Here is a 24,338-nt window from a genome sequence, read left to right as displayed (position 1 = left end):
ACTCTCTTCCTTTGAAAATCATTAGTCTAGGGTAAAGCCTAAGGACCTGCGTTTCTAGTAAGAATACACAGGTGATTCCAACAAATGTGGTCAGTGGACCACACTTAAGAAACAATGAACTAAGGTTTTATGAGTTGAACTGTGTTCCCTCAACATTTGCATGTTAAAGTCCTAACCCCTAGTACCTCAAAATGTGACCTTATCTGGAAACAGAGTAGTTGCAGATTTAGTTAAAATGACGTCATACTGGAGTAAGGTGGGTCCCTAATCCAATTAACCCTGGTATCCATACAAAAAGGGAAAATTTGAACAACAGACACTCAGACAGGGAGAACATCATGTGAAAACTTTAGTTATCTTGACAAGCCAAGGAACTACCAGAAGTTAGGAGAGTCGTCTAGAGCCTTCAGAGGAAATAGGGCCCTGACAATACCTTGATCTCAGACTTCTAGCCTTCAGAACTGTACAACGAATTTCTGGAGGATTTTTGTTTTTGTTTTTTAGAGACAAGGTCTTACTCTGTTGCCTGAATGCAGTGGCACGATTACAGCTCACTGCAGTCTTGAATTCCTGGGCTCAAGTGATCCTCTCACCGCCATCAGTAGCTAGGATTATAGGTGTGAGCCATCATGCTTGACAACTTTCTGTTGTTTAAGCCACTCAGTCTGTTATGGCAGCCCTAGCAAACTAATACATCAAGAATAAACAAAACACAAGTCAGTTAAGGACGGAGACAACATCTGAAGCAGGATCAGGGTGAACAAGGAAAAGATGGCAGATTGACACCAATTCCTAATTTATCTTTCTCAGGACCTGACACAAAATAGGTACTCAAGAAATTTATACATTTTATTTTTATTAAGCACTTTCCAAATAAAGCTTACCTAAGTACAGTAGTCACCCCCACCCCCTTATGCCTGGTGGTTATGTTCCAACACCCTCAGTGGATGCCTGAAACCTCAGATAGTATCGAACTGTAAATGCACTATGTTTTTTCCTATACATAAGTACCTATGATAAAGTTTCACTTATAAATTAGGCAAAGTAAGAGATTAACAATAACTTAATAATAAAAATAGAACAGGCTGGGCACTGTGGCTCATGCCTGTAATCCCAGCACTTTGGGAGGCTGAGGTGGGCAGATCACCTGGGGTCGGGAGTTCGAGACCAGATTGGCCAACATGCCAAAACCCTATCTCTACTAAAAATACAAAAATTAGCTGGGTGTGGTGGCAGGCACTTGTAATCCCAGCTACTCGGGAGGCTGAGGCAGGAGAATTGCTTGAACCCTGGAGGCCGAGGTTGCAGTGAACTGAAATTGTGCCATTATACTCCTGGTTGGGAGATAGGAGCAAAACTCTGTCTCAAAATAAATAAATAAATAAATAAATAAATAAAATAGAACAATTTTAAGAGTATACCGTAATAAAAGTTATGTATGGTCTCCCTCTCAAAGCATCTTAGTGTACTGAACTCACCCTTCTCCTTCTTGTGATGTGAGATGATAAAATACCTACATGATGAGATGAAGTGAGGTAAATGACGTAAGTATTGTGACATAAATAAAAAATTCCAGAAATAACTCATAAGTTTTAAATTGTGCACCATTCTGAGGAGCACAGTCCACTCTGTCCCTGCCCAGACTGCCATTAGCCAGTTGCTAATGGTTGTCAGACTGTTGCAGTGTGACAGTGCTTGTGTTCATATAACTATCATTTTATGTAATAGTACCCCCCAAATGCAAGAGTAGTGAAGTAATATTTTGGGGCCATGGTTGACAAAATCTTGGAAAGTGAAACCAAGCATAAGGGGGACTGCTACATTAAGAGCAAAATCTTACAACATAATTTGTTACTGTTATGCCATTATTCATAGAGAAGGTAATAAGTAAATTTGAAATTCCATACAAAGCAAAAATACAACGAGTGTGGGCACACTGTAGCTTTAAGAAGAGTGTTGACTGTTTCAGGTCACAAAGGCACTATTTAGAGTACAGCAAGTGTGACCATGTATCCAACAGGCCATGCAGTCATGTGCCTACCCAGAGTGGGCAATTCATACTCTCCCACTGGAAGGATGAAACCCATTGTATTAAAAAAACTTAAAAGGTACGTACCCTGATAGTTTCATTTGTAATAAAAGTAAACATTGCTGTCAGTTATTATCAGCAAGACAAAACAAGAGCGCAGTGTCAAATGTCAGTCTTTTTCCCCTTAAGAAAGATATAAAAATCACACTAATAGACATCTTAGTTCTTGTTTCATCCTACAATTGAATTCTCAGTGGTGGGGTCGGGGGAGACATGCAAGAAATCTGTGAGGAAAAAAGGGGCAGGGGAATAAGTCTTGCCTCAAGATTTTAGAATAAAAAGTTGTAAACCTTCTATTGCAGATGAAGGCCCCCAAAATTTATTTTTCCTGCTTCCATAAGCATAAATAAAGATAAAAACGGGAAGAGGCATTGACAAAGAGCTCCTAGAATGTCTACAAATTAAGGTGAGTGATCAAACACAAAGTTAGGCCTAGACAGCTTAAGTGTCCTCCACAAATCAGGATAAGCGTAACAGGACATTAACCTGGAAGCCTTTACCAAATTCTAATTTGGATATAATTTTACCTCACTAAATCCCGCACCTTCAATCAAAAAACCTTTACTGCCTGCCCTTCAGAGTCCACGAAGTTGCTACCAGATCCCAGCTTAAATCACGTTTCGCTTTCACAGATCTCCCTCCTGGGCAAGGTGGTGGGGTGGATAATGAAGTTTGGCACCTGGTCTAAAAGGCCCCAGGAGGTTAGGATAGGAACTACCACTTCTCAGGCCTGTTTTGTTTTTCCGGAAGAGGGCAAGACCAGTAGAGAACTGACTCAACGTCTCCAACAAAAGGAGAGCTGCACGCAGACAAAACAAACCCGGGGGGTGAAAACTGGAAGTAAACTGGTGTTTGTGGCACCACTGATAGTACTATACCCTCTCTGACTTCTCCAATTGTTTTTTTCCCCAAGTGACTCAATCTTCTCACCCAAACCAGGTCAAATGAGGGGTCAGTTGTTCGACTTCTTCTGAGAGTGCCTCTCTTCTTTCTCACATTCTGCAAGCCTCCTCCCCGCACACGCCACTTCCCCCCCGACCCCAAAGTTAAGGGCTCATGCCCAGCTAGATCCTAATGTCCACGGCGAGCAGCTGCAGTCTAGGGGGGTTGCCTAGAAGTAGGTCTGACGCCGAGCAATCTAATCTCCCACGTCTGATCTCTCAGGCTATTGTGCCTCGAGGGGAAGTCAGAACAGGTGAGGGCGGCTGGAGGCAACCAGTTCCGGGACAGGCAACGCACTGGACGAAGTGAGGGTGCGGGGCAAGGAACGGAGGGAGGGACAAAGGCGCGATAAAGAACGAGGGCGCCCCCCAAGCGCCGCCTATCTCCTCAGATCACCTTGCGCTGACCTACTTGCACCGAGAAGGAAGGAACCCGAGTCGAAGAGGGAGGAGGGCGGGGCGGGATGTGGGCGGGGCCGCGGGTGGGGGCGGGGCCTAGGGCGGGATATTTATGGGGCTCGCCTGCGATTTGCAGATGGATTCGAGACGGAAGCGGGCTGGGAGGTGTTGGCGGCGACGGCGCACGTGGTGACGTGCAAGGGGGTGCGGCGCGAGTGGTTAGCGGCGGCGGAGGCAGTGTCTCCCGGTCGCGCGTGGAGGTCGGTCGCTCAGAGCTGCTGAGCGCAGTTTCTGCGCCTGCTGCTTCGGCGCGGCTGTGTCGGCGAGCGAGCGAGTTCCCGCGAGTTCTCGGTGGCGCTCCCCACTCCTCTCAGTCTCCACGGACTGGACCCTTGTCCTTCTACTTGACCGCTCCCCCCTTCCGCCGCCTCCTGGCGCTTTCCGTTGGGCTGATTCCCGCCCGCTTCCTCCTGCTTCCCATCGAAGCTCTAGAGATGAATGTTTCCATCTCTTCAGAGATGAACCAGGTAATACGCGCTGGTTCTACGAACGGCAGATGAGGGAGAGGGCGCGGCTAAAATCCGAGATGAGGGGATGGTGCCGGCGGATGGGAGGAGGGCGGAAGCGGTGTCCTCGTTAGGGGAGGCAGCCCCAAGCGGCCGCCGCCGCCGCCGCCGCCCTCTGGGACGAAGCCCGCGCCGCGCTGGGCCGGCGCTCCAGCGCTGCCATGGTTGCCGAGTCGCGTTGGCGGCCGAGAGCGGGCGCTGGCCGCCTCGGAGAGCGCGGAGGCTCGAACCCCTTTTCTGCACTGGCGCGGGGGAGGCAGGCTGGGAGGAACGAGAGTTTTTTACTCGAAGGGTTTTGGGGCCCAGATTAGGGCGCCGCCGGGAAGGGATGACCAGCCGGAAGGAGGGCGCGGGACTCCCCGTTCTTGCTGTCAGGAACGGACGCCTCTCCTTGGGTTTGCCTGGGGTGTGGGATTCTCTTCTGGAAGAGCTCCCGGGACTTGGCGCGTGTGGGCGGGCAGCCAACCCTGGGCCTGGAGTAGGGTGGCACGGAGTCCCCGATCGCCGTGGGCCGCGGGGTCCTTTGTTCCCGCTCCACGTTGCCCGCTTTTCTTGCCAAGCGCGGGTAGAAGGGGGCGGGAAGAGGGAGGGAGCGGCTGCCCTGACGTGTCGATACTGAGTGACTGCGGGGCTGGCCAATCCCGGGCGGGGGTGTGCGGGCGCTGGGGGCCTCGCTTCGCAGCCTTCGGAGTGGGCGCGGGCCTGACCGCGCGCGGAGGAAGGCCTGGGACGCTTTTTCTTTTTTATGAAAGAAATAAGTGGCAAGATTTGCTCTTTTTCCGTCCCTCCACGCTTTTGGTTAAGTGTCTCTGATTATAAGCTCTTGATGATAGGAAGGTATCAGGCTGAGGGTTGAACCTAGGGTAACTTGAATCACTAGTTGAGAACTACATTTACTCCCCACCCCCCCAACACTCCATAGTGGACATTATCTATTGGTTTGAGGCAGCTGACATTTCAAGGAGAAATCAGATGTCCAAAAGGGCGCATTTTTGTTTCTTAATGTCTGTTGCAGTGATGGAGCGTTAGAACACCTTGGCGTCAAGCTAGTCGTTGAGTGTGTTGTGATCTTCTGTCTACTAATAGATGACAACTCTGGAAGCCTAATACCACTCTTAACAGATGAAAAATACAGCACGGACTAGACTGCCACAGGCCATGCTTTCTTTTAATAATTCTAGCACCAGTGATTGATTTAGGAAAAACAAAATACTGATGATTACTTTTAGGCTAAAGCCTGCTGACACTTCTGTCTTAAAGATACTGAAGGAGTATCAGTACTTGTTAAGTCTGGACGTGAGGTAAACACGGACTTTAGAATTGGATTGAGACTAGTATCATTTAATGCCAGCTGGCAGGCTACTTATCAAGTCCATAATTTGGTAGCCAGAGGTAAATGGAACTTGAGCCACTGACCGAAGAGAGCCCTGGAATGGTTTTCCTGTGTTTTCCTAATAAATGAAATCTCTAGTTAACTGATAGATACTAATTTCTATGGCCAGTAATTTGTAGTTGATTTTCTAGCTTCCCCCCAAGACAAAACATTTCAGGTTTTAGTCTTAGTTTTAAATTAGTCTTTTTGGCTACTTGGTTTTGGAAGGTGGGATTTTGTTTTTCTTGCTTGAAGAATTTGTTAGATGGTAATTAAATGTAGTTTTGCAAATACGTTTTTAAATATGTTTTCCTGTTAAGGAAATATCTTAATAATTGATATTAAGATGAAGTAACTCTAAGTAAGTCATTTCATCCACTTTTTAGCAGTGCGATTGTATAGTCAAATCCTGCAAATAGGAAGTCTAAAGGTTGGGGGTCTTCCCACCATGTCATGTTCTAGTGTGTGTGTGTAAATTGAAGTATTGTGAGTAAGAGAGTGATTTCTGGGTTTTTGTTAGAACAACAGAAAATACACACTTGTAAACTACAAGTTATATATCTCGTAAATGTTTCTGAACCTATACTTAACATCATACTATTATATTTTTGTTATTAACATGCAGATACCTCAGCATTAGAACGTCTCAAACCAAATTCTTCCTTTCCTTCCCTTCTCCATGTAACAAACTATAAACGACTTTGTGTTATGCTTTTTGGTAACTGATTTTAATAAGGATACCACATATCTTAATTTTGATCATTGATTTTAATAAGGATTCCACATATCTAAGATAAAATATCTTAAGTCCTCACTGCCTTAAAGGAGCACGGGTGTACAGAATCTTAACTGCCCTGTTTCCATGCTTTACTCATTCCTTTAGACCATCCCCAACATTTCTGCTAGGATGCCCTATGCTTCCTTGTTTAAATCCTTCATCTGCTTTCCATGCTTAGCATTGTTTAAACCTTGGAATTAGGCTGTCTTACTTCCTCGCCCACTATCACCATATGCATCCTGCAAATCTACAATCTATTGAAACTGAAATAGCTGCCATTTCTGGAATATATTTGCTATCGTATCTTTTTTCCTTTCTGTTCAAGCTATTTTCATAGCTTGTTTTATCTTTCTGACTGCCCTGTGAAGTGTTCAAGGTTAGAGAACTGAGTTAACTTTTATATACGAGCATTCCATTTCAGTTTGTGCCTTCACGTTTGGTGCAAATATGTTTGTGTTGTAGTGAAAGAATTACAAAACTATGAGCATGGATGGAATGAATGAGTTCAGTTAGTTTTCATATACATGGATGGTGAGTGATGGTGGTTTTAGATGTTACATTGGAAAGCTGTAACTTCTGGTTTTAAAAAGATCTGTTGATTTACTTTGTATTATAAAGTCTTTCCTTTAAAATTGCAGTTGATGGCTACTTGGTGGGAGCTGACTGCCCTCAAACGATTGCCTTTGGCTTTATCTTGCTCTTACTGAAGGCCAGAGAAAAATGTTAGCAGAGGACATATTGTGCCTTTTTAACAACTTTGATAAGGCCTGTTGAATTGGTGTTATTAAAGCAGTTTAATTACTCATTTATGAGTCTTCGATATCCCTTGCAGTGGCCATAGAAGTATGCTGAATTTATCTGAATATATTGCATTTGATCCTTGTTTTAATTTTCAGTGTGTAAGAATAGTGACCTAGATGTAGATTTAGTTGGAAGTGTATTTTAAATACCAAATAATTCTATGTTTTATATTCTTATATGACTCTGGGATGTTTGGACTTTTGGTTTGGATTTTCAAAGAAAACAATTTTCCCCATTTTTAAAATTCCAGTAGTTATCATGCTTGAGTTTTATAGACCAAACAAGATCCCCTGTCACTTTGGGGAGTTTAAAACTCTTGATTTGCCCTAGCTCACTTTAATGAAAGTAAATGTGAACTTTCAAAAACATGGTTTACAACAGGAATTGATCTGATTCCCTCCAAAATTGATCTGATCCTTGAGGTGGGTGGGAAGTAGGAATATAGTGTATGAGGACAATAATTAAATAAGTTTGCATTAACTTAAATGTCATCTAGATTTGGGCTGGCTTTTAAAATCAGGTAGCTTTGTACTCTGATCAGTAGATATTAAAGAGATGAGGTTCATATTATGACCTTGATGTAGTAAAAATCAGGTACTAATAATCTGTCATGGAATTAGAGTAAAAAATAAATAAAAATCAAGTACTAAATATAGGATTCATTTTACTACAAAACTCATAATAATATTGTACAAATTTGTCTGATGCAAATCGCCCCAAAAATTCTCCAGTGTTTTCTCCAAGGGCTGCGGTAATTTTAACCATTTTTTTCCAAAATAAATTTTAGGTAGAACATTCAATTTGTCAAATATAGTAAATGGATACCATTTTTGTTTTTGATTACATCAAGTTTACAAGTAAAAAATGAATAAAACTGGTCAAAGTTTACAATAGTACCTTCATATTATAATGTTTTTGGCTTTTCAGAGGATGCATTTTAATATAACAATTTGCATGGGGACTCCTTCCTCTTACTCTTAAGAGCAGTTTATGAAACTGAAGTTAGGAGTTACCAACTATGCCTGTGAGTTGACCATGCCAGTATGTATCATATATATATGAAAATTTTCTTAGTTTGAGCCAGGTCTTGGCTGAAAATGTTTGAAGGTTTCTTTAGGATAGTGTGTTCTCTCTGTGTACAAAGAATTGTGTATATTTGGAAAACATTTGCTAGAACTAGTTTCTTGAGAAAAGCCAAATTAACTAACCTAGATAAAAGGTAGAGCAGAGGAAATCAATATTACCTAATGCTGTGATACAGTTTTGATGCAGGGGTAAGCATTCATAACAATCCCAACCTGAATTGGCATTCTTGGGTTTCCTTGAAATGAAACCTGTTACAGAGAAACTTGTTAGGACACATGTTGAACTAAACATAGTAGGTTTGTTGAATTTGAACTGGACCAGCCTGCAGTGGAGTCCTGTGGTAAGTGATTATTCACTTTGACGTAATTGTTAGATTTAGAATTGTTGTATTGATGTATAAGACAGATAATATATCCATAAAAATGAATACATTTGCACATATGTCAGGTAAGTTATTTCTTAGTTCTGGTTTCCAGAATTAATAGTGGTGTAATAGCAGTTCAGGTGATTAAAAAATAAGTACCATCTGAATTTGACACTAGTAATTGATGATGTGAAAACAAGGGAGGGAGAATAGGTAGGAGGACTGATTACCTTGAAGATTAGGTTTGAACCAGAATGATTCCATTGGTAGTTTATTACGGTATATGAAAAAAATGATCATACAAAGCACAGGCATCAGTATTTTCCCTTCTGTTTAGTTTGTTCTAACAAATTACTCATCTTTATGTTCAAGTTTTTAGGCTAGTCCTGGTAGAGAGGAGATGGGATGGATACAAAAGATGAACAAGACAGAAGCTTTGCCCATGAGTCAAGGAAGATAAACAAGTATATATAAATACAGCATGAAATAGACCAGCTGGAAGATCATAAATACCTCTCAGAGAGGGTTCTATATGTGGAACATGAGGAGAAACTGCTTCCCAACTGGGAGCATTTGGCAGAGGCTCTATGGCTGTAAAATTTCCTCTGGCATAGGTTGGGTTAAGGGCCTTCCAGGTAGAGAGAAGAACTTGAACAAAGTTAACAGAGTCTGGGAAGTGCAGAGTTCATTTTCAGGAACAGTAACATAGTATATATGCTTGGGAATAATGCCTAAGGTTGCTTGCTGGCTCAAAACAGATCACATGTTGGCATATTAGTTGGAAATTAATAGTAAAGAATATTAGAGTTAAACAGTATTGACATTTGTTCTGTAAGTCTTGTGTTTATATTTTATCTTTCTCATAAACACGTCATTAGTCCCCAGTCTTTGGGAAAGGACCGGCTTTTTTTTTTTTTAGATCACTTGAGTTGTTACAACTTAAATGAAAAATGTTTATATGGAATTGCATTTGTGTTCTTTTTTTATGTAATGGGAATATTTTTGCCATTTAGCTCAAATCTCTTGAAGATCAGGACTTGTTTTACATGATCTGCTCTACCTAGATCAGTGAGTCTTTGATCATTCTGAATAACTTAAATTTATCATTGTTATAGATTATGATGCACCATTATCACAGAAGAAATTCGTGTCTATAGCTTTTAAGGACTTGATTACATCATTTTCAAGCCTGATAGTTTTGGAATCACCATTAGAGCTTAAGACACATCTGCCTTCACTTCAACCACCTGTCTTCATACCCTGACGAAGTGCGCCTTTTAACACTCCTTTGTCCTTGGATTACTTAAGAGTTCCCAGAAATACATTTGCCACCAAGAGAGTAGGTAAGTGAATGTTCTCTGCCTAGTCCAGTATTAAGACACATTGTTTTTCTGAAGACGATATGTCGAGTACAGTAAACCTTTCATACTTTTTTTTTAAAGGCAGAGAAGTCAGTAATCATTTGAGTATAAAAAACATTTTCATATTTTTCTTTTCTATATTTTGACTTCAAAGTAAAATTTCTTACTGCCTTTTTTTTTTTTTTTTTAATTAGAGAGATAGGGTCTCACTCTCTTGCCCAGGCTGGAATGCAGTGGTGGGATCATAGCTCATTGCAGCCTGGAACTCCTGCGCTCAAGTGATTCTCCTGACTCAGCCTTCCTAGTAACTGAGACTACAGGTGTGCGCCACCACCATGACTGGCTAATTTTTACATTTTCTGTAGAGAGAAGATTTCACTGTGTTTCCCAGACTGGTCTCAAACCCCTGGGCTCAAGCAATCTTCTTGCCTTGGCCTCCCTATTACTGTTCTTTATTTTATTTTTTGAGATGGAGTCTCTCTGTTGCCCACGTTGGAGTGCAGTGGCACGATCTCGGCTCACTGCAACATTTGCCTCCTGGGTTCAAGCGATTCTCCTGCCTCAGCCCCCACAAGTAGCTGGGATTACAGGCACCCGCCACCACTCCTGGCTAAATTTTGTATTTTTAGTAGAGACAGGATTTCACCATGTTGGCCAGGCTGGTCTTGAACTCCTGACCTCAAATTATACACCGTCTCGGTCTCCCAAAGTGCTGGGATTACAGGTGTGAGCCATAGCGCCTGGCCTATTACTGTTTTTTAATTATGCATTTTGTGTAGTCATTAGTCAGTTATTTATAGGTAATGGTAAAATGCAAAAAAGTTTTAAGTTCCCATTTATATTTATATAATCTGATGAGATAAGTGATTTAGAATATATGAAAGGAACAGAATATAAGTTCATTTTTAATCACTTATGTTTCAAAACATTTATAAAAATCATTTTGTAGATACAGTGACAAGACTAATCAGACTTTTTAAGTTTGTGTATATGGCAAGGGAGGAAGAAATTAGGCAATTTTCTGCATATAACTCTTGACTGTATATAATTTTGAAGACTAGGAGCAAATTGGGGGCCCTTTAAGGAAACTGAAAAGGGGTAGGATTAGGATAAATAACAGTTTTTCTCATTTGTGGGTAAAGGAATGACAGGAGCCCAAATCCAAGGAAACCTATATGTACTGGCTGTTTCATCCTTTCAGGCTTTTAGGTTGTTATATGGGTTTGGGCAGGATGGAGTTTCATTTCCTTCCCTTCAGAATCAATTTGCTTAATAGGCATGGGAACCCATCCAAAATTGTTGAGATAGCTGCTACTGTTTGAATCTTTTGAAAGTCTTATGACCAAAGTATTAGGGAACAAAGACTTGGACATTCAGCACAGGTGTTGTTTCAGCTAAGTTTTTGTGTGATGAAATTTTTATGTATCGTTTATAGGATGGAATTTGAGAATAAAGAGACTGTATTACTCTTTAGCATTATATTTTTAAAACCATTATTTGCAAGTAAAATAACTCGGCTTTCTTTTCATTTAGCCAAATTTATAAGGAAAAATGATTCCCAATGGATATTTGATGTTTGAGGATGAAAATTTTATTGAGTCTTCTGTTGCCAAATTAAATGCCCTGAGGAAAAGTGGCCAGTTCTGTGATGTTCGACTTCAGGTATTTAAAACTTAATTCAAAATTTATAGAATTTTTTATTACTAAAAGCCATAATTTCTTAGATTTGCTTATTTTCTTTTACATAGGCATTTAATGAAATGATTTTTTAAAAGAATACTGAGAAATGTAAGATAAAGGAATCTGATGTAGTAATTAGCTAGAGAAGCACATAATCCACACTACTTATAATTATAATTCTTCATAATTTCAGGTCTGTGGCCATGAAATGTTAGCACACAGAGCAGTGCTAGCTTGCTGCAGTCCCTATTTATTTGAAATCTTTAATAGTGATAGTGATCCTCATGGAATTTCTCATGTTAAATTTGATGATCTCAATCCAGAAGCTGTTGAAGTCTTGTTGAATTATGCCTACACTGCTCAGTAAGTACATTTGAAGTAAACCATATAATTAGGGAATATCTTCAGAAAATTCCAAGTCTTGCTACATATATTTCAATTAAGTGTTTTAAGGCTTTGGTATCATAAATAACTTTTTTTTTTAATAGGTTGAAAGCAGATAAGGAATTGGTAAAAGATGTTTATTCTGCAGCAAAAAAGCTGAAGATGGATCGAGTAAAGCAGGTAGAGTATCAGAAGTAAATAAAATCACTTATGGAGTCTTATTTTGTGATCGCAATGCTGAATTTGTCATGAAACATCTTGTTAGCCTCAAGGAATTGAAAATGTCCCTTTTTTCCCTCAGAATAGTCAATATGTTATTTTAACTGTTTGGCTATAATAGTGTAGCAAGATCACACTTCTCAGATAACTTGGGCTAAAGTCTTACCCTTTCAGCAGTCTTCTCTGGTAGGGTGGCTATGTCAGCCTTTGATAGCATGAATTAAAATAAATGTTTTTCTTAAGAGTTAATCACATAACTTATGTCCTCAATTCTGTGTTCTCCTAAACTTCCTGTGCTCTCTAAAAGTATTCCTTCTAGAATTCAATAGTAAAAAGTACTTTTGGAAAACAGGCATTTAATCTCCTAATGTATAGGGGTCAGTAAACTTAAGGCCTACCGGCCAGCTGCCTATTTTTATAAAGTTTTATTCCAACACAACCATGTATGTTCATTTACATATGGTCTAGGCTGCTTTCCAGCTACAATGACGGAATTGAGCAGTTGTGACAAACAGTATGGCCTACAAGCCTAAAATGCTTTTACTATCTGGCCCTTTAAGAAAAAGTTTGATTTGCTAGCCCTTCTTCTAATATCACTCCTTTGCTCAAAAATCCTTCCTTAATTTACAGCACATATCCCCGAATTTAGTATTCTAGATTTTCCCTAATATAGTTGCTGTTTTTCCAAAACTATTTCCTAGTTATCTTTTCTCCAACCAAATTAAATTGTTTGCAGCATCTTCTCTACTTCTGTATGCATTCAATATCAACATCATCTCTCCTGTAGAGCCCAGTTCAGATATTGTTTCATGAAGCCTTACCAAATTATTCTACTTGAAAATACTTATGTGAACTTACATAGCATTTCAATTTGTTGCATCTCTCCTTAAACTAAAACTTATATATCTGTATAGCATAATTTGATGTTTATCATTTGTGTACATGTTATTACCACTATTACATTTGTTGTATTAAGACAGTGATTTTTGCTTCATCTTTGTATCTTCATATAGTGTTTACCACACTGAACATTAAATATTTGTTGAATAAAAGATATGTAAGTGTTGGCACTCATATATTTCTTTTCCAAGGTTTGTGGTGATTATTTACTATCAAGAATGGATGTTACCAGCTGCATCTCTTACCGAAATTTTGCAAGTTGTATGGGAGACTCCCGTTTGTTGAATAAAGTTGATGCTTATATTCAGGAGCATTTGTTACAAATTTCGGAAGAGGAGGAGTTTCTTAAGCTTCCAAGGCTAAAGGTAAGGAGTGAACTCTATAAACAGATGTATACTATCTAGTTCCAGGCATGGAATCTTGGTCTGTGTTTCAAGCAAGTGAGTAATGATTATGAAATGATACATCGAAATTACTGTTATTCTTAGCAGCGTAATGAGTTTCTACCTACCAGTTTGTTTACTTTGTTTTTGATAAACTGGTTCCTTACAAATTAGAGTAAATGTATGGAATGAATTGTGCATCTATGACAACTTTGTTATGAAATTGGGAATTAAGCTGAGAACTAGAAGCCCAACACTGATCCATGTCATTGTTTTTTCCAATTCTAGTTGGAGGTAATGCTTGAAGATAATGTTTGCTTGCCCAGCAATGGCAAATTGTATACAAAGGTAATCAACTGGGTGCAGCGTAGCATCTGGGAGAATGGAGACAGTCTGGAAGAGCTGATGGAAGAGGTTAGTTTTAAAGTAAATGGGATTCAACCACTTTTAAAAATTATTTTGCTATAACATGAAGGATTCCCTTTCACTTTTATTTTATAACCATGACCCTAAAGAATTTAAATTTTGCTATAGGTACCCCTAAGCTGAGAAACAGGGGGGGTGTCCAGGTGAGCTGAATGAACTGTTCAGTTTGGTCTTCTGCTTTTCTTTTTTTATTTCTTTGCTTATTATGTGCTGTTAACTTTCTTTAAAGTAGCTTGTAATTTGCTTTAGAAATGGGAAGTGGTACTGAAATTTTCTGTAGATTCTTAATTTTTCTTCACAGGTTTTTGCTTTAAATTTGACAAGTAGGTAAAAGCTTCTAATGGTTGTTCCTCCCCATTGATTTATCTCCCCATAGGTTTATTAACAAAACTAGGATACCCAAGACTGAAGAAACAAGAAGAAACCTCAAGTGTATTGACACGTAAAGAAGCAGCAGTCCTGCCCCAGTTCTCCTAAGAAAAATCCGCTGTGGGCAGAGAACGATGATGATTTAATGGTGTTTACTCCTTTACAGGATTCTTGTCTTTAAAGCTGTGTGTTTTTCAATGGTGTTGTTCATACATATAGTCACTCACTTAACTTGGACTACTTTTAAAAAAAATACACAAGATAAACAAAATTGATAGAGAAATGGTGGGAATTGAAAACACGCAGGTGGAGCAGTGGAGTAACCTTGAGTTTCTCTCTCCACTTAAACCTTCCAGAGTTCCTTTAAGAGCTTACCGAATCTGTTAGGCCTGCAGAAACACTGTCATCATTATGTTCTAAAAGGTCTAACAGATTATCTTTAAATTCTATGATTCCCACTTGAAAGTCAGATGCATTTGCTATATATTTGCATCTGTCAATGGAGATAACTCTACAGCTTGCTTGAAATTTTGCATTTGTTTTCTCTTTGTTTTTCTTGACATTGCTTACAGGAAGGAAATATGTTTATGCAAACCAGACCACTTATCTGCAAAGGTGTAAACTATATTCAGTATTTTATTGTAAATATGTATATTATTTAAGAGTATATATTGTACTAGTGCTTTTTTTCTTACTGTTATATGATAGAAGCTATGAAAAAAACGAAGATTTCTTTCAAGCCAATCAAGCCAACGACTCTTCAGCCAGTATTGGAAGATTTTGTATTTGATTTTGGTTTTTCGTTTTTGTTTTTTTTTAAATTTTTACCACCATGACATGTATTTTTCTTTACCTCCGGATCCTGCCAGAGTAATATGTCAAGAAGTTCAAGAAGCACACTGGAGGTTACCTTGAGGCGTTTGTGTAATCTGCATACTAGTGGAGTAGCCATGGTGACCGTAGCCACATGGGTGTTCTGTTGCTGTTTTGCAGGTTCAAACCTTGTACTACTCAGCTGATCACAAGCTGCTTGATGGGAACCTACTAGATGGACAGGCTGAGGTGTTTGGCAGTGATGATGACCACATTCAGTTTGTGCAGGTACACATTGCACAGTCTGAGGTAACCTCAGGTTAAAATTTGACTAGAGAATTTGATAGCATACTTAAATTTTCCTTTAATAAAGGAAAGTAGACCAATTTCATTGGTAAAACTGGACAGAAACATTTTTGGGAGAAAACAAGCATATCTTAGTTAGTATTTTTGCCACATGAAAAGATATTAACGAATTAGGAAACCCTATTGAAATTTTTTTCTCATAAAGCAGGAATTACAAATAGTAAAGACCAGTAAGATGGAACAATATAGAAATTATTTGGGAAGATTATGAAAAGTGGTTGTTTGTGGCAGGCATGACTGATAAACTCAGTTTTTTTAAAAAAGGGGCAGGGGGACTTAAATTGTTGATGGCTATGAAAGAAATTTTGGATGTTAACTACTGAGCTGTCTTACTGGAAATTAGAAATGGTATAGTTAAGATGGACTATACAATGTAATAAGTTTAAAAGTGGTTGATCATATGTTACAACCTGATCTAGATGTTTCTTAACCAAAATGAATTAAAATATAGTAGAGTTCCACTGTGCTGATTGAGTTACTTTGCATTTTATAAAATCCAATTTCATTTTTCCCCTACGGGTAAACACATAATTATTCAGACACATTATCAACAATTACTAGAGAACAAACTTCTCAGGTCTAAACTTTTTAAGTTTATGGACAAATACAGAAAAGTACACAAGTCATAATTGCCACACAGTGAACCTACCAGTGTAAACACTACCCAAGTCAAGAAGAGAAGGTTTCTAGCATCCTGTCAGCCTTTCTCTTGCCTCTTTTTATTTGGCCTTTAGCTCAAATTACGTTTTTGAGGGAGAAGCTATAAAGTAGTTGACTCAACCCAGACTGAGGAATGCTTTTCTTTAAAAATCAGAGGGTAAGTGGTAGACTTAGTAGTAGCCTATATGATTACAAATTATCAGGTGTTAGCTCTCTGGTGTCCTGTGGCAATAGTGGGTGAATATCTTTATTTTCTAAAAGTTTTGGAATTTGAATTAGTTGAGAACTTATGTTTGTACATTTTGAATATATTGAGGATATTTTCCCCCTTAACTCTAAACATTTCGAGTTAACATTTTAAAAGTACGTTTTTAACATGCAGAGAGGTTGAGTGCTCAATAAATGGCAGGCCATAATGTTCGGTATGGCAACACAAAAATGTGTCTAAGAGATAGTTTCTGCTTGTAGGACCTTCTAAGAGTGGGCAAAACAATACAGGCTTATAAGAGGTAGCTATGAAAGGCCTAAAGGGGAGGACACAATGAGACAGGAGAGAAGCCAGGGATATTTCACACAAGAGATAACTTTTGAGCAGTCTTAGGATTTAGAGGAGTCTGCATAGCAGATAAAGGGAGAAATGTTAGATAGCAAAGAGTATCTGCAAGGATGATACTCTTGGAACTGCAGGTCATAAGACTGGGAAAGTAGGTAAATGCTCCCTGAATGGGGCTTATACTTTATCCTATAGGCAGTGGGAAGCCTTAGGTAAGACTACAGTGATATGAAAGTTATGCATTCACAACTTTAGTAATAGTGAAAAACTGGGGAACAGTCTATTAGGTGGCAGTCTCTGGGCTGGGATATCCCAACTGATTTCTGGTTTTTTATTTTCTAAAATTGTTGCGTTGGACCCTTCCTGTTTTTATAACCAGATGCAGAAGATCAATAAAAGTTTGAGCCTAGTTTATAGACTATTGCCAGTAGTAGTTCAGGTTTTAAAAAAACGATGAAGGCTTAATCTATGGGTATGAAGGAGAAAGGATGGATTTTTTATGTATGTCTATAAGTAGACATTTATATTAACAAAGGTTGACTTACCAGGCCTTAGTGATTGTTTAGCAAGATGAGGGAAAAGGAAGAATTTGAGAGTAAGTGGGATTCTGACATGTGTGACTCATTAGAATGTGATGCCACGAATAGAGATCATGAATTGAAAAGGATGAGAGGGACACATGTTAGACTTCAAGAAAAGAAAAAGAACATAGAGAAGAAGCCATTAGAAAAGTTACAGGACAATAAGAATCTAATCATGTTGTAAAAGCTGCCTAAGGTAGGAGAAGAAAATTTGAAGGAGGACTAAACTGTACACTGTCAAATCCTCTGGGAGGTCATGTAAAATAAGGTTTAGGGATATATCCTTTACATATAAAGGATTTAACCAGCATTTCTATATTATGTTTGTTATTAGGCATTGTTATGAGGCATTGCTATAGGGCCTTTCTCTTCCACAGTCATTTTCTCTTAATTATAGTTTGCATATTAGAACAATTTTCTTACCCCAATACAGCCTCAATGTAAGCATCATCCATTTGTGATATTTGGATCCCTTCTTCCCATAGGTTGGGATGAGGTTTTATGTACTTTGTAATTCATAATAATAGATAAGGTTAGATAAGTCTAACCTTATTTTTTATTCTTAATATTCATAGTATAAAGGTGATATGAACAGATGCATTCACAACTTTAGTAACAGTGAAAAACTGGAAAACAGCCTGTCATAGTGTAAATCTGTTTCATACTATGACGTAACTTGTCATAGTATAAAAAGGGTGGGGTTTATCTTCATAAGTCCTAGTCTTTCTTTTAGCTGTATTGCCTTGGGCAATGCGTATCTTCTTGAGTTTCAATATTTTTATCTATAAAATGGGTAGATAATATCACCCTCACTGGACTAAAAAAGATGATGTAAATAAAGTATCTAGTAATACCTAGGTACATAATAAATATCTAGTGGAATTTAATGATAACCATTGATAATGATATATTCCCTGCCTTTTCTCAAAATAGCCTATGTATGTTGTAACCACACTCAGGCCTAACTTTTGATATAGCTTTTTCTTATAGCTTCAAGTAGCTACCAAAATCTTTTTCTCTATTACTTGTTATGTGGCTTTTTGCTTCCACTAGCAACAGAAATTTCCATTAGAAATTTTACCTATCCTTGTGGTCTGGCCGTCTGGACCAGCACAAGTGGGATGAGCAGACTAGGCCAGGAGCTGAAGGTGCTACCTGTTCATTTGGCAGTTCCTCTCAGAGTAGTCTTTACTCTTCCAATTCCAAAAGATCATATCCTTTGGAAGTGGCAAAGGCTAAAGTAATTGGAAGGAAACCATTAAGGAAAACTCATATATGAGAACACATGTGTAAAGTAGTTCTCTTACAATCATTTGGATATTGGCAGCTTTGTTCATTTCTCCCTCTTTAGTGTTCCTGTATATTCTACTTTTGTGAATATTTGGTTGTTTTTAGTAATGTTTCATTTCTGATTACTGTTTGTGTTTTGATGTAATTTTGTCTAGAAAACCACTCTATAATACCTAAAGAAATATTCTTTTAAGTGTTTCTTGTAATTGCCACTTTTTTCCTGTAAAGTACTTTCAGAGAAACCGGATGAATCTATGTCTGCTTACGTTTTGCTGGCATTGTATGAAGGATACCTGTACATATGATTTAGTTAGGTTTGACAGTTTCATGAAAATAGTGGGTTAAATGTATTCTCTGTTAATTCATCCTATTTTAAATTTACAACATTCTTTTAGAAGATTCTATACTTAATATAAAAATCTGTGAGCTTATATCAATTATAGATTGGTTTTTTTCTTTCTTCTATTGAGGTCTTGATTTGCAACATGTTTTTCAAATTGTTAAAATTGAGCTTTTTCTTACCTAGGCTAATTGTGTAGGTGTAGTTGTCTCATCGTTAAGTGGAGGTGGAAGTATGCCAGTAATTTGTGTCATTTGGAAAGTGCTGGCTTGAGTTAAAGTTAGTGTCCTATAAATGTCATATATAGGTGAAGGATACTCAGTGTTGTGGAATAGCTCAGGAACAAAGGTACATCAGATGTGGTCTTTGGCTAGGTTTCTGTAGCTACCTTTTGATTTTGCAGAAAAAGCCACCACGTGAGAATGGCCATAAGCAGATAAGTAGCAGTTCAACTGGATGTCTCTCTTCTCCAAATGCTACAGTACAAAGCCCTAAGCATGAGTGGAAAATCGTTGCTTCAGAAAAGACTTCAAGTAAGTATATGACACTTGCCAGATTGTTTTCAGCTTACCTATGTTTAAGAAGGAGTGTTGCCAATTTAATACCTTTTAAATTGACTACTCGAGGAAAAAACTCAGAAGCACTTAAATTTGGAAAACGAGAGCAGATTGTTCCATTCTGGGATGTGGAGACTGTGGAGTCCAATTCAGGATCATATACGCCAACCAAAAGTAATAATTACATCTTAAACCTGGAATTCTTGTGCTTACAGATAACACTTACTTGTGCCTGGCTGTGCTGGATGGTATATTCTGTGTCATTTTTCTTCATGGGAGAAACAGCCCACAGAGCTCACCAACAAGTACTCCAAAACTAAGTAAGAGTTTAAGCTTTGAGATGCAACAAGATGAGCTAATCGAAAAGCCCATGTCTCCTATGCAGTACGCACGATCTGGTCTAGGAACAGCAGAGATGAATGGCAAACTCATAGCTGCAGGTAAGAACAGAAGGATGAGTGACATAACAGAAGCAGTCAACTGGCTAAGCATGTAGATGGGCATTTTTGTGACATGCAAACTTTCAAAGAGAGGGTTTAATATGCTACCTTTCATGGCAATCCAATAAGACAGGAAAATAACAATACTATTGAATATGGTTAACCTTCAGTTCAATGTCTGTCTCCAATTTAAAAAAAAATTATGTCGTGGCTCAATTTTTCTAATTTTCAAGCCAAGACTTAAGCAGTTTACTTATACTGATAATGTTATTGTTTTAGCTATTACAAGCACTTAAAAGATCAACTAAGGCATCCTTAAAAAGTTTTAATACTTTTTCTCATTGTGCAGATTTCTTAAACTTACAGGACTAGAAACCATGGCCCAGTTTAATACTTTAAACATAAGTATATATGGTTTTATTTTTTTACCAGGTGGCTATAACAGAGAGGAATGTCTTCGAACAGTCGAATGCTATGATCCACATACAGATCATTGGTCCTTTCTTGCTCCCATGAGAACACCAAGAGCCCGATTTCAAATGGCTGTACTCATGGTAAGCGCCTTATGTTGCAGGAGCAACCTATATTTAGCTTTTTCCTCATAACTTCAGGATGTTGGAAATTCTCATCTCTCACTTTTGGCATAGGGCCAGCTCTATGTGGTAGGTGGATCAAATGGCCACTCAGATGACCTGAGTTGTGGAGAGATGTATGATTCAAACATAGATGACTGGATTCCTGTTCCAGAATTGAGAACTAACCGTTGTAATGCAGGTAATAATAATTTTCTCCTGAGATATCCAGTATTTAAATATGATAATTAAATTATCAATATATAACTTTATTTTATACTTACATAGGAGTGTGTGCTCTGGATGGAAAATTATACATCGTTGGTGGCTCTGATCCATATGGTCAAAAAGGACTGAAAAATTGTGATGTATTTGATCCTGTAACAAAGTTGTGGACGAGCTGTGCTCCTCTTAACATTCGTAAGTTGATTTTTTTCCTTTTTTCTTTTTTTTTTAAAGTCCTTTAAATTAACAGTATGTGTAGTACACACTTAAAGTCTGGGAGATGTAGCAATAATCTTGACTTGACTTTTCTTGTAGGGAGACACCAGTCTGCAGTCTGTGAGCTTGGTGGTTATTTGTACATAATCGGAGGTGCAGAATCTTGGAATTGTCTAAACACAGTAGAACGATACAATCCTGAAAATAACACCTGGACTTTAATTGCACCCATGAATGTGGCTAGACGAGGAGCTGGAGTGGCTGTTCTTAATGGTGAGTGTTGGGATTTGGAGAAGTGAAGAGTAGATAGTGGTAAGACTTTGTTCTAAAACTCTTGAGAGAAAAGGTCAATGATAACTATAGTTGTACAGTTAAAAATTCAGAAGCAGTCATCTCTGGTGATGCAATGGAGATTAGGGTGATTTGTCCTTTAGAAATACATTTGCTAATCAAAGACTTATAATACTTGATATATAACTTAAATTAATTCGCCAGTCTTTTGATGGGTGCACTGAGTGAATTTCCAAGTCATTTTCTTCTATAAAACATATCCATAATGCATCATCTTGGATTTTGAGTTTCCCAGAGAGCCAGAATTTAAAGAATCTGATCTGCAAAACAAAGTAAATGCAAATCCCTAGTCTCTTCCAACTGTCTACTCCATACCTAATTGGAAATACAACCTTTAGACTATTTTAACAAGTTTCCAAAGTATTAAACTTTTTAAATGTAGACATAGCTTTCTTTCCACATCCATTTTATTGACTTTTATTTAATGTCTAATTATATAATCATAATTTAAAAGTTAGCATTGTTTTTGGTACCAGGCTGAATTTTAGTAGGCTTACAGCTCAACTGGTGAAAGCTTAAGGGTAGACACAGCCTACTGGCCTAGAGCTTTGTCAGTGTGGTTTACAGATACATAGAATGCAAGCTGGTTAAGTGATAGTCAAATGAAAAAATAATGAATTTGAGAATCAGTAATAAATTTTTTTCTAAGCTACAGAGTATTTATTGCTAACATTTTATCTATTTGAAAATAGTCATAACTCTGTTTCCAGAAGAAATTTCTGTACCACAATCATTTTATTTTTTTTAATTGAGACACAGTCTCACTGTGTTGCCCAGGCGGGTCTTGAACCCCTGGGCTCATGCAGTCCTCCCACCTTGGGCTCTCATAGTATTGGGATTATAGGCATGAGCTACCGCACCTGGCCCCAAAATCATTTTATACAGTTGGAAAGCCCTAAAATATTTTTCTGCTTTCCTATAATCTCTTCTGAGTCTTAATTCTGTACATTGGGCTGATATAAAGTCCAGTGCACAGAACTATTCTGGTTTGCTACTTAGTAGCTGCGTCTGTAGGATAATTGACCAGCTTCTTCCTGCTTCTTTTCTTCTTTGAAATAATAGTAGTAACTACCACAGAGTTTTTGTGAAAATTGTACTTTATTTAGATGCTGCTACTGCTTCCTCTCCCTTCCCCTTTTAAGTTGCCTAAGTTCCATGTGGGAATGGTTTTTTTATTGATTTGATTCCCAGCTCTTAGAGAGTATTTGCCATATTAGTAGCATTTAATAAATTCTTTTTGACAGAATGAACAGGCAATTCTATTTTAAAAACCACTGATTTTTAAGCAAAAGACAGATTTAGGGGAGTTTTACCTTATTACACTTTAGTCTCTGGATTTACCCCATGTCATTTCTCTTTTAGGAAAACTGTTTGTATGTGGTGGCTTTGATGGTTCTCATGCCATCAGTTGTGTGGAAATGTATGATCCAACTAGAAATGAATGGAAGATGATGGGAAATATGACTTCACCAAGGAGCAATGCTGGGATTGCCACTGTAGGGAACACCATTTATGCAGTGGGAGGATTCGATGGCAATGAATTTCTGAATACGGTGGAAGTCTACAACCTTGAGTCAAATGAATGGAGCCCCTATACAAAGATTTTCCAGTTCTAACAAATTTAAGACCCTCTCAAACTAACAGGCTTAGTGATGTAATTGTGTTTAGTAGAGGTACACTTGTGAATAAGGAGGGTGGGTGGGTATAGATGTTGCTAACAGCAACACAAAGCTTTTGCATATTGCATATTATTAAACATGCTGTACATACTTTTTGTGTTTATTTGGAAAGGAATGCAAAGATGAAGGTCTGTTTTGTGTATTTTTAAGACTTTGGTTATTTTACTTTTTGGAAAAGAATAAACCGAGAATTGATTGGGCACATCATTTCAAGAAGTTCCCTCTCCTCCACATTTGTTTTGCCAATTTGCACATTAAATGACTCTTCCCTCAAATGTGTATTATGGGGTAAGAGGGATAGGGTTTAAAGATGTAGACAGTTGGGTTTTTTAAGGGCCCTTTTTCAATAACTGGAACACTCTATAACAAAGGATACTTATTTAAATAGATGACATTGACTATTTTTGTTTTTATTAAAAGGAAGCTGACATGACTACCAATATTTAATCTTTTATGATTGCCTTTTTATAACTTTTTATATTCTCAGCAGAGTGCTTTACCTATTGAAGTAAAATGTGGCAGGTTGGAGTTATTGAAGCAGAGTGGCAGTCTTCAAGTTTGCAGAGTAGGGGTCTTTTAAATTCTCTGAGTGCAAACTTCAGAGCTCTTGCCTCAGCTGCAGTTTTTTTCCTTCAAGAATGCAGTACTAACATTTATTTGAGTGGAGTTACTGAACAGTAACATAGCTGTGATTTTTGGTATTTGAAACACTGTTTTTAAATATTTTGACTTGTTGAGGGTTTTATATAGCAAGACATATAGCAGTAAAAAATGGTGTTTTATCTTCTATATAATCCCTGTTTTTATTATTAACAATCCTAAATAGCAGCCCTCAATTGTGAAAAAAATTATTTTAAACTACATTAGGTTGTGAATGCAGGTTTTATCAGAACTCTGTTTTTGTTCAGTTTATCTGTTCATATGGATAAATATTGGTTCGGATGACTTGGTCTGTAATGTGTAGTGCTACACACCTAACTTATGGTGCCAAAATAGCATGTCCTAATGCTTGCTGCTGATGCAAACACATTAAAGGTACTTTGCAGGAAATCCTTGCACCATGGGATTAATATCCAATTGCTGCTTGTACACTCATTCATTACTAAAAGTTTTGAGAAATTTTTTTCCAGTAATGAGCTTAAGAAATTTGGGGAAATAACTCACCCGGCATCTTACATCTGAAATAAGGAATGATATAAGGTTTTTTTTTTCTCACAGAAGATGAGGCACACAGGAACCTAATGGGCCAACTGGGATGAGATGACTATTCAGTGATGACTATTCTGAGATGACTATTCAGTGGCTAACTTGGGTTAGGAAGAAAATAATTAGGTATTTTCTCCAAATGTTCACTGGTACTCTGCCACTTTATTTCTCTCATCTGTTACACAAAGAACCACCAGGAAAGGAAATCAGTTTGGTTGGTAACTCTGTAATTCCTAACTATCACTGGTTTGGTTCTGGACTAAAACTACATTGACAGATTGAATTTGCCTAATATGATGACTGTTTTTAATATGGATCTGTATGTGTTCTATTCAGCACAAGGAAATAAAATTTTAGTTGAGGATTCAGCC

At 38.1% G+C, this 24,338-nt stretch overlaps 1 protein-coding gene across 1 annotated transcript; it reads left to right on the top strand.

Moving 5' to 3' along the window:
* Positions 1-3,566: 3,566 nt before the first annotated feature.
* IVNS1ABP (influenza virus NS1A binding protein) lies at positions 3,567-24,338 on the top strand. The gene is made up of 15 exons (XM_010365945.2): positions 3,567-3,956; positions 9,512-9,739; positions 11,291-11,419; positions 11,631-11,800; positions 11,926-12,001; positions 13,132-13,305; positions 13,612-13,737; positions 15,112-15,219; positions 19,125-19,254; positions 19,494-19,718; positions 20,151-20,272; positions 20,366-20,492; positions 20,579-20,710; positions 20,831-21,004; positions 22,445-24,338. Exons 3-15 carry the CDS (start codon positions 11,309-11,311, stop codon positions 22,696-22,698), a joined length of 1,929 nt encoding a protein of 642 aa, XP_010364247.1. The 5' UTR covers positions 3,567-3,956; positions 9,512-9,739; positions 11,291-11,308; the 3' UTR covers positions 22,699-24,338.

This window comes from Rhinopithecus roxellana, chromosome 8 (genome assembly GCF_007565055.1).
Source record: "Rhinopithecus roxellana isolate Shanxi Qingling chromosome 8, ASM756505v1, whole genome shotgun sequence".
NCBI classification, from domain to species: domain Eukaryota; kingdom Metazoa; phylum Chordata; class Mammalia; order Primates; family Cercopithecidae; genus Rhinopithecus; species Rhinopithecus roxellana.
Note: the sequence above shows the minus strand (reverse complement) of the source record. Positions and strands in the feature narration are given on the sequence as shown.

Coding starts and splice junctions, on each gene's coding strand:
- IVNS1ABP (XM_010365945.2), top strand. CDS start 11,309: ATGATTCCCAATGGATATTTGATGTTTGAGGATGAAAATTTTATTGAG. Junction 19,719..20,150: donor TGGCAAACTCATAGCTGCAG/GTAAGAACAGAA, acceptor TTTTTTTACCAG/GTGGCTATAACAGAGAGGAA. Junction 21,005..22,444: donor TGGAGTGGCTGTTCTTAATG/GTGAGTGTTGGG, acceptor TTTCTCTTTTAG/GAAAACTGTTTGTATGTGGT.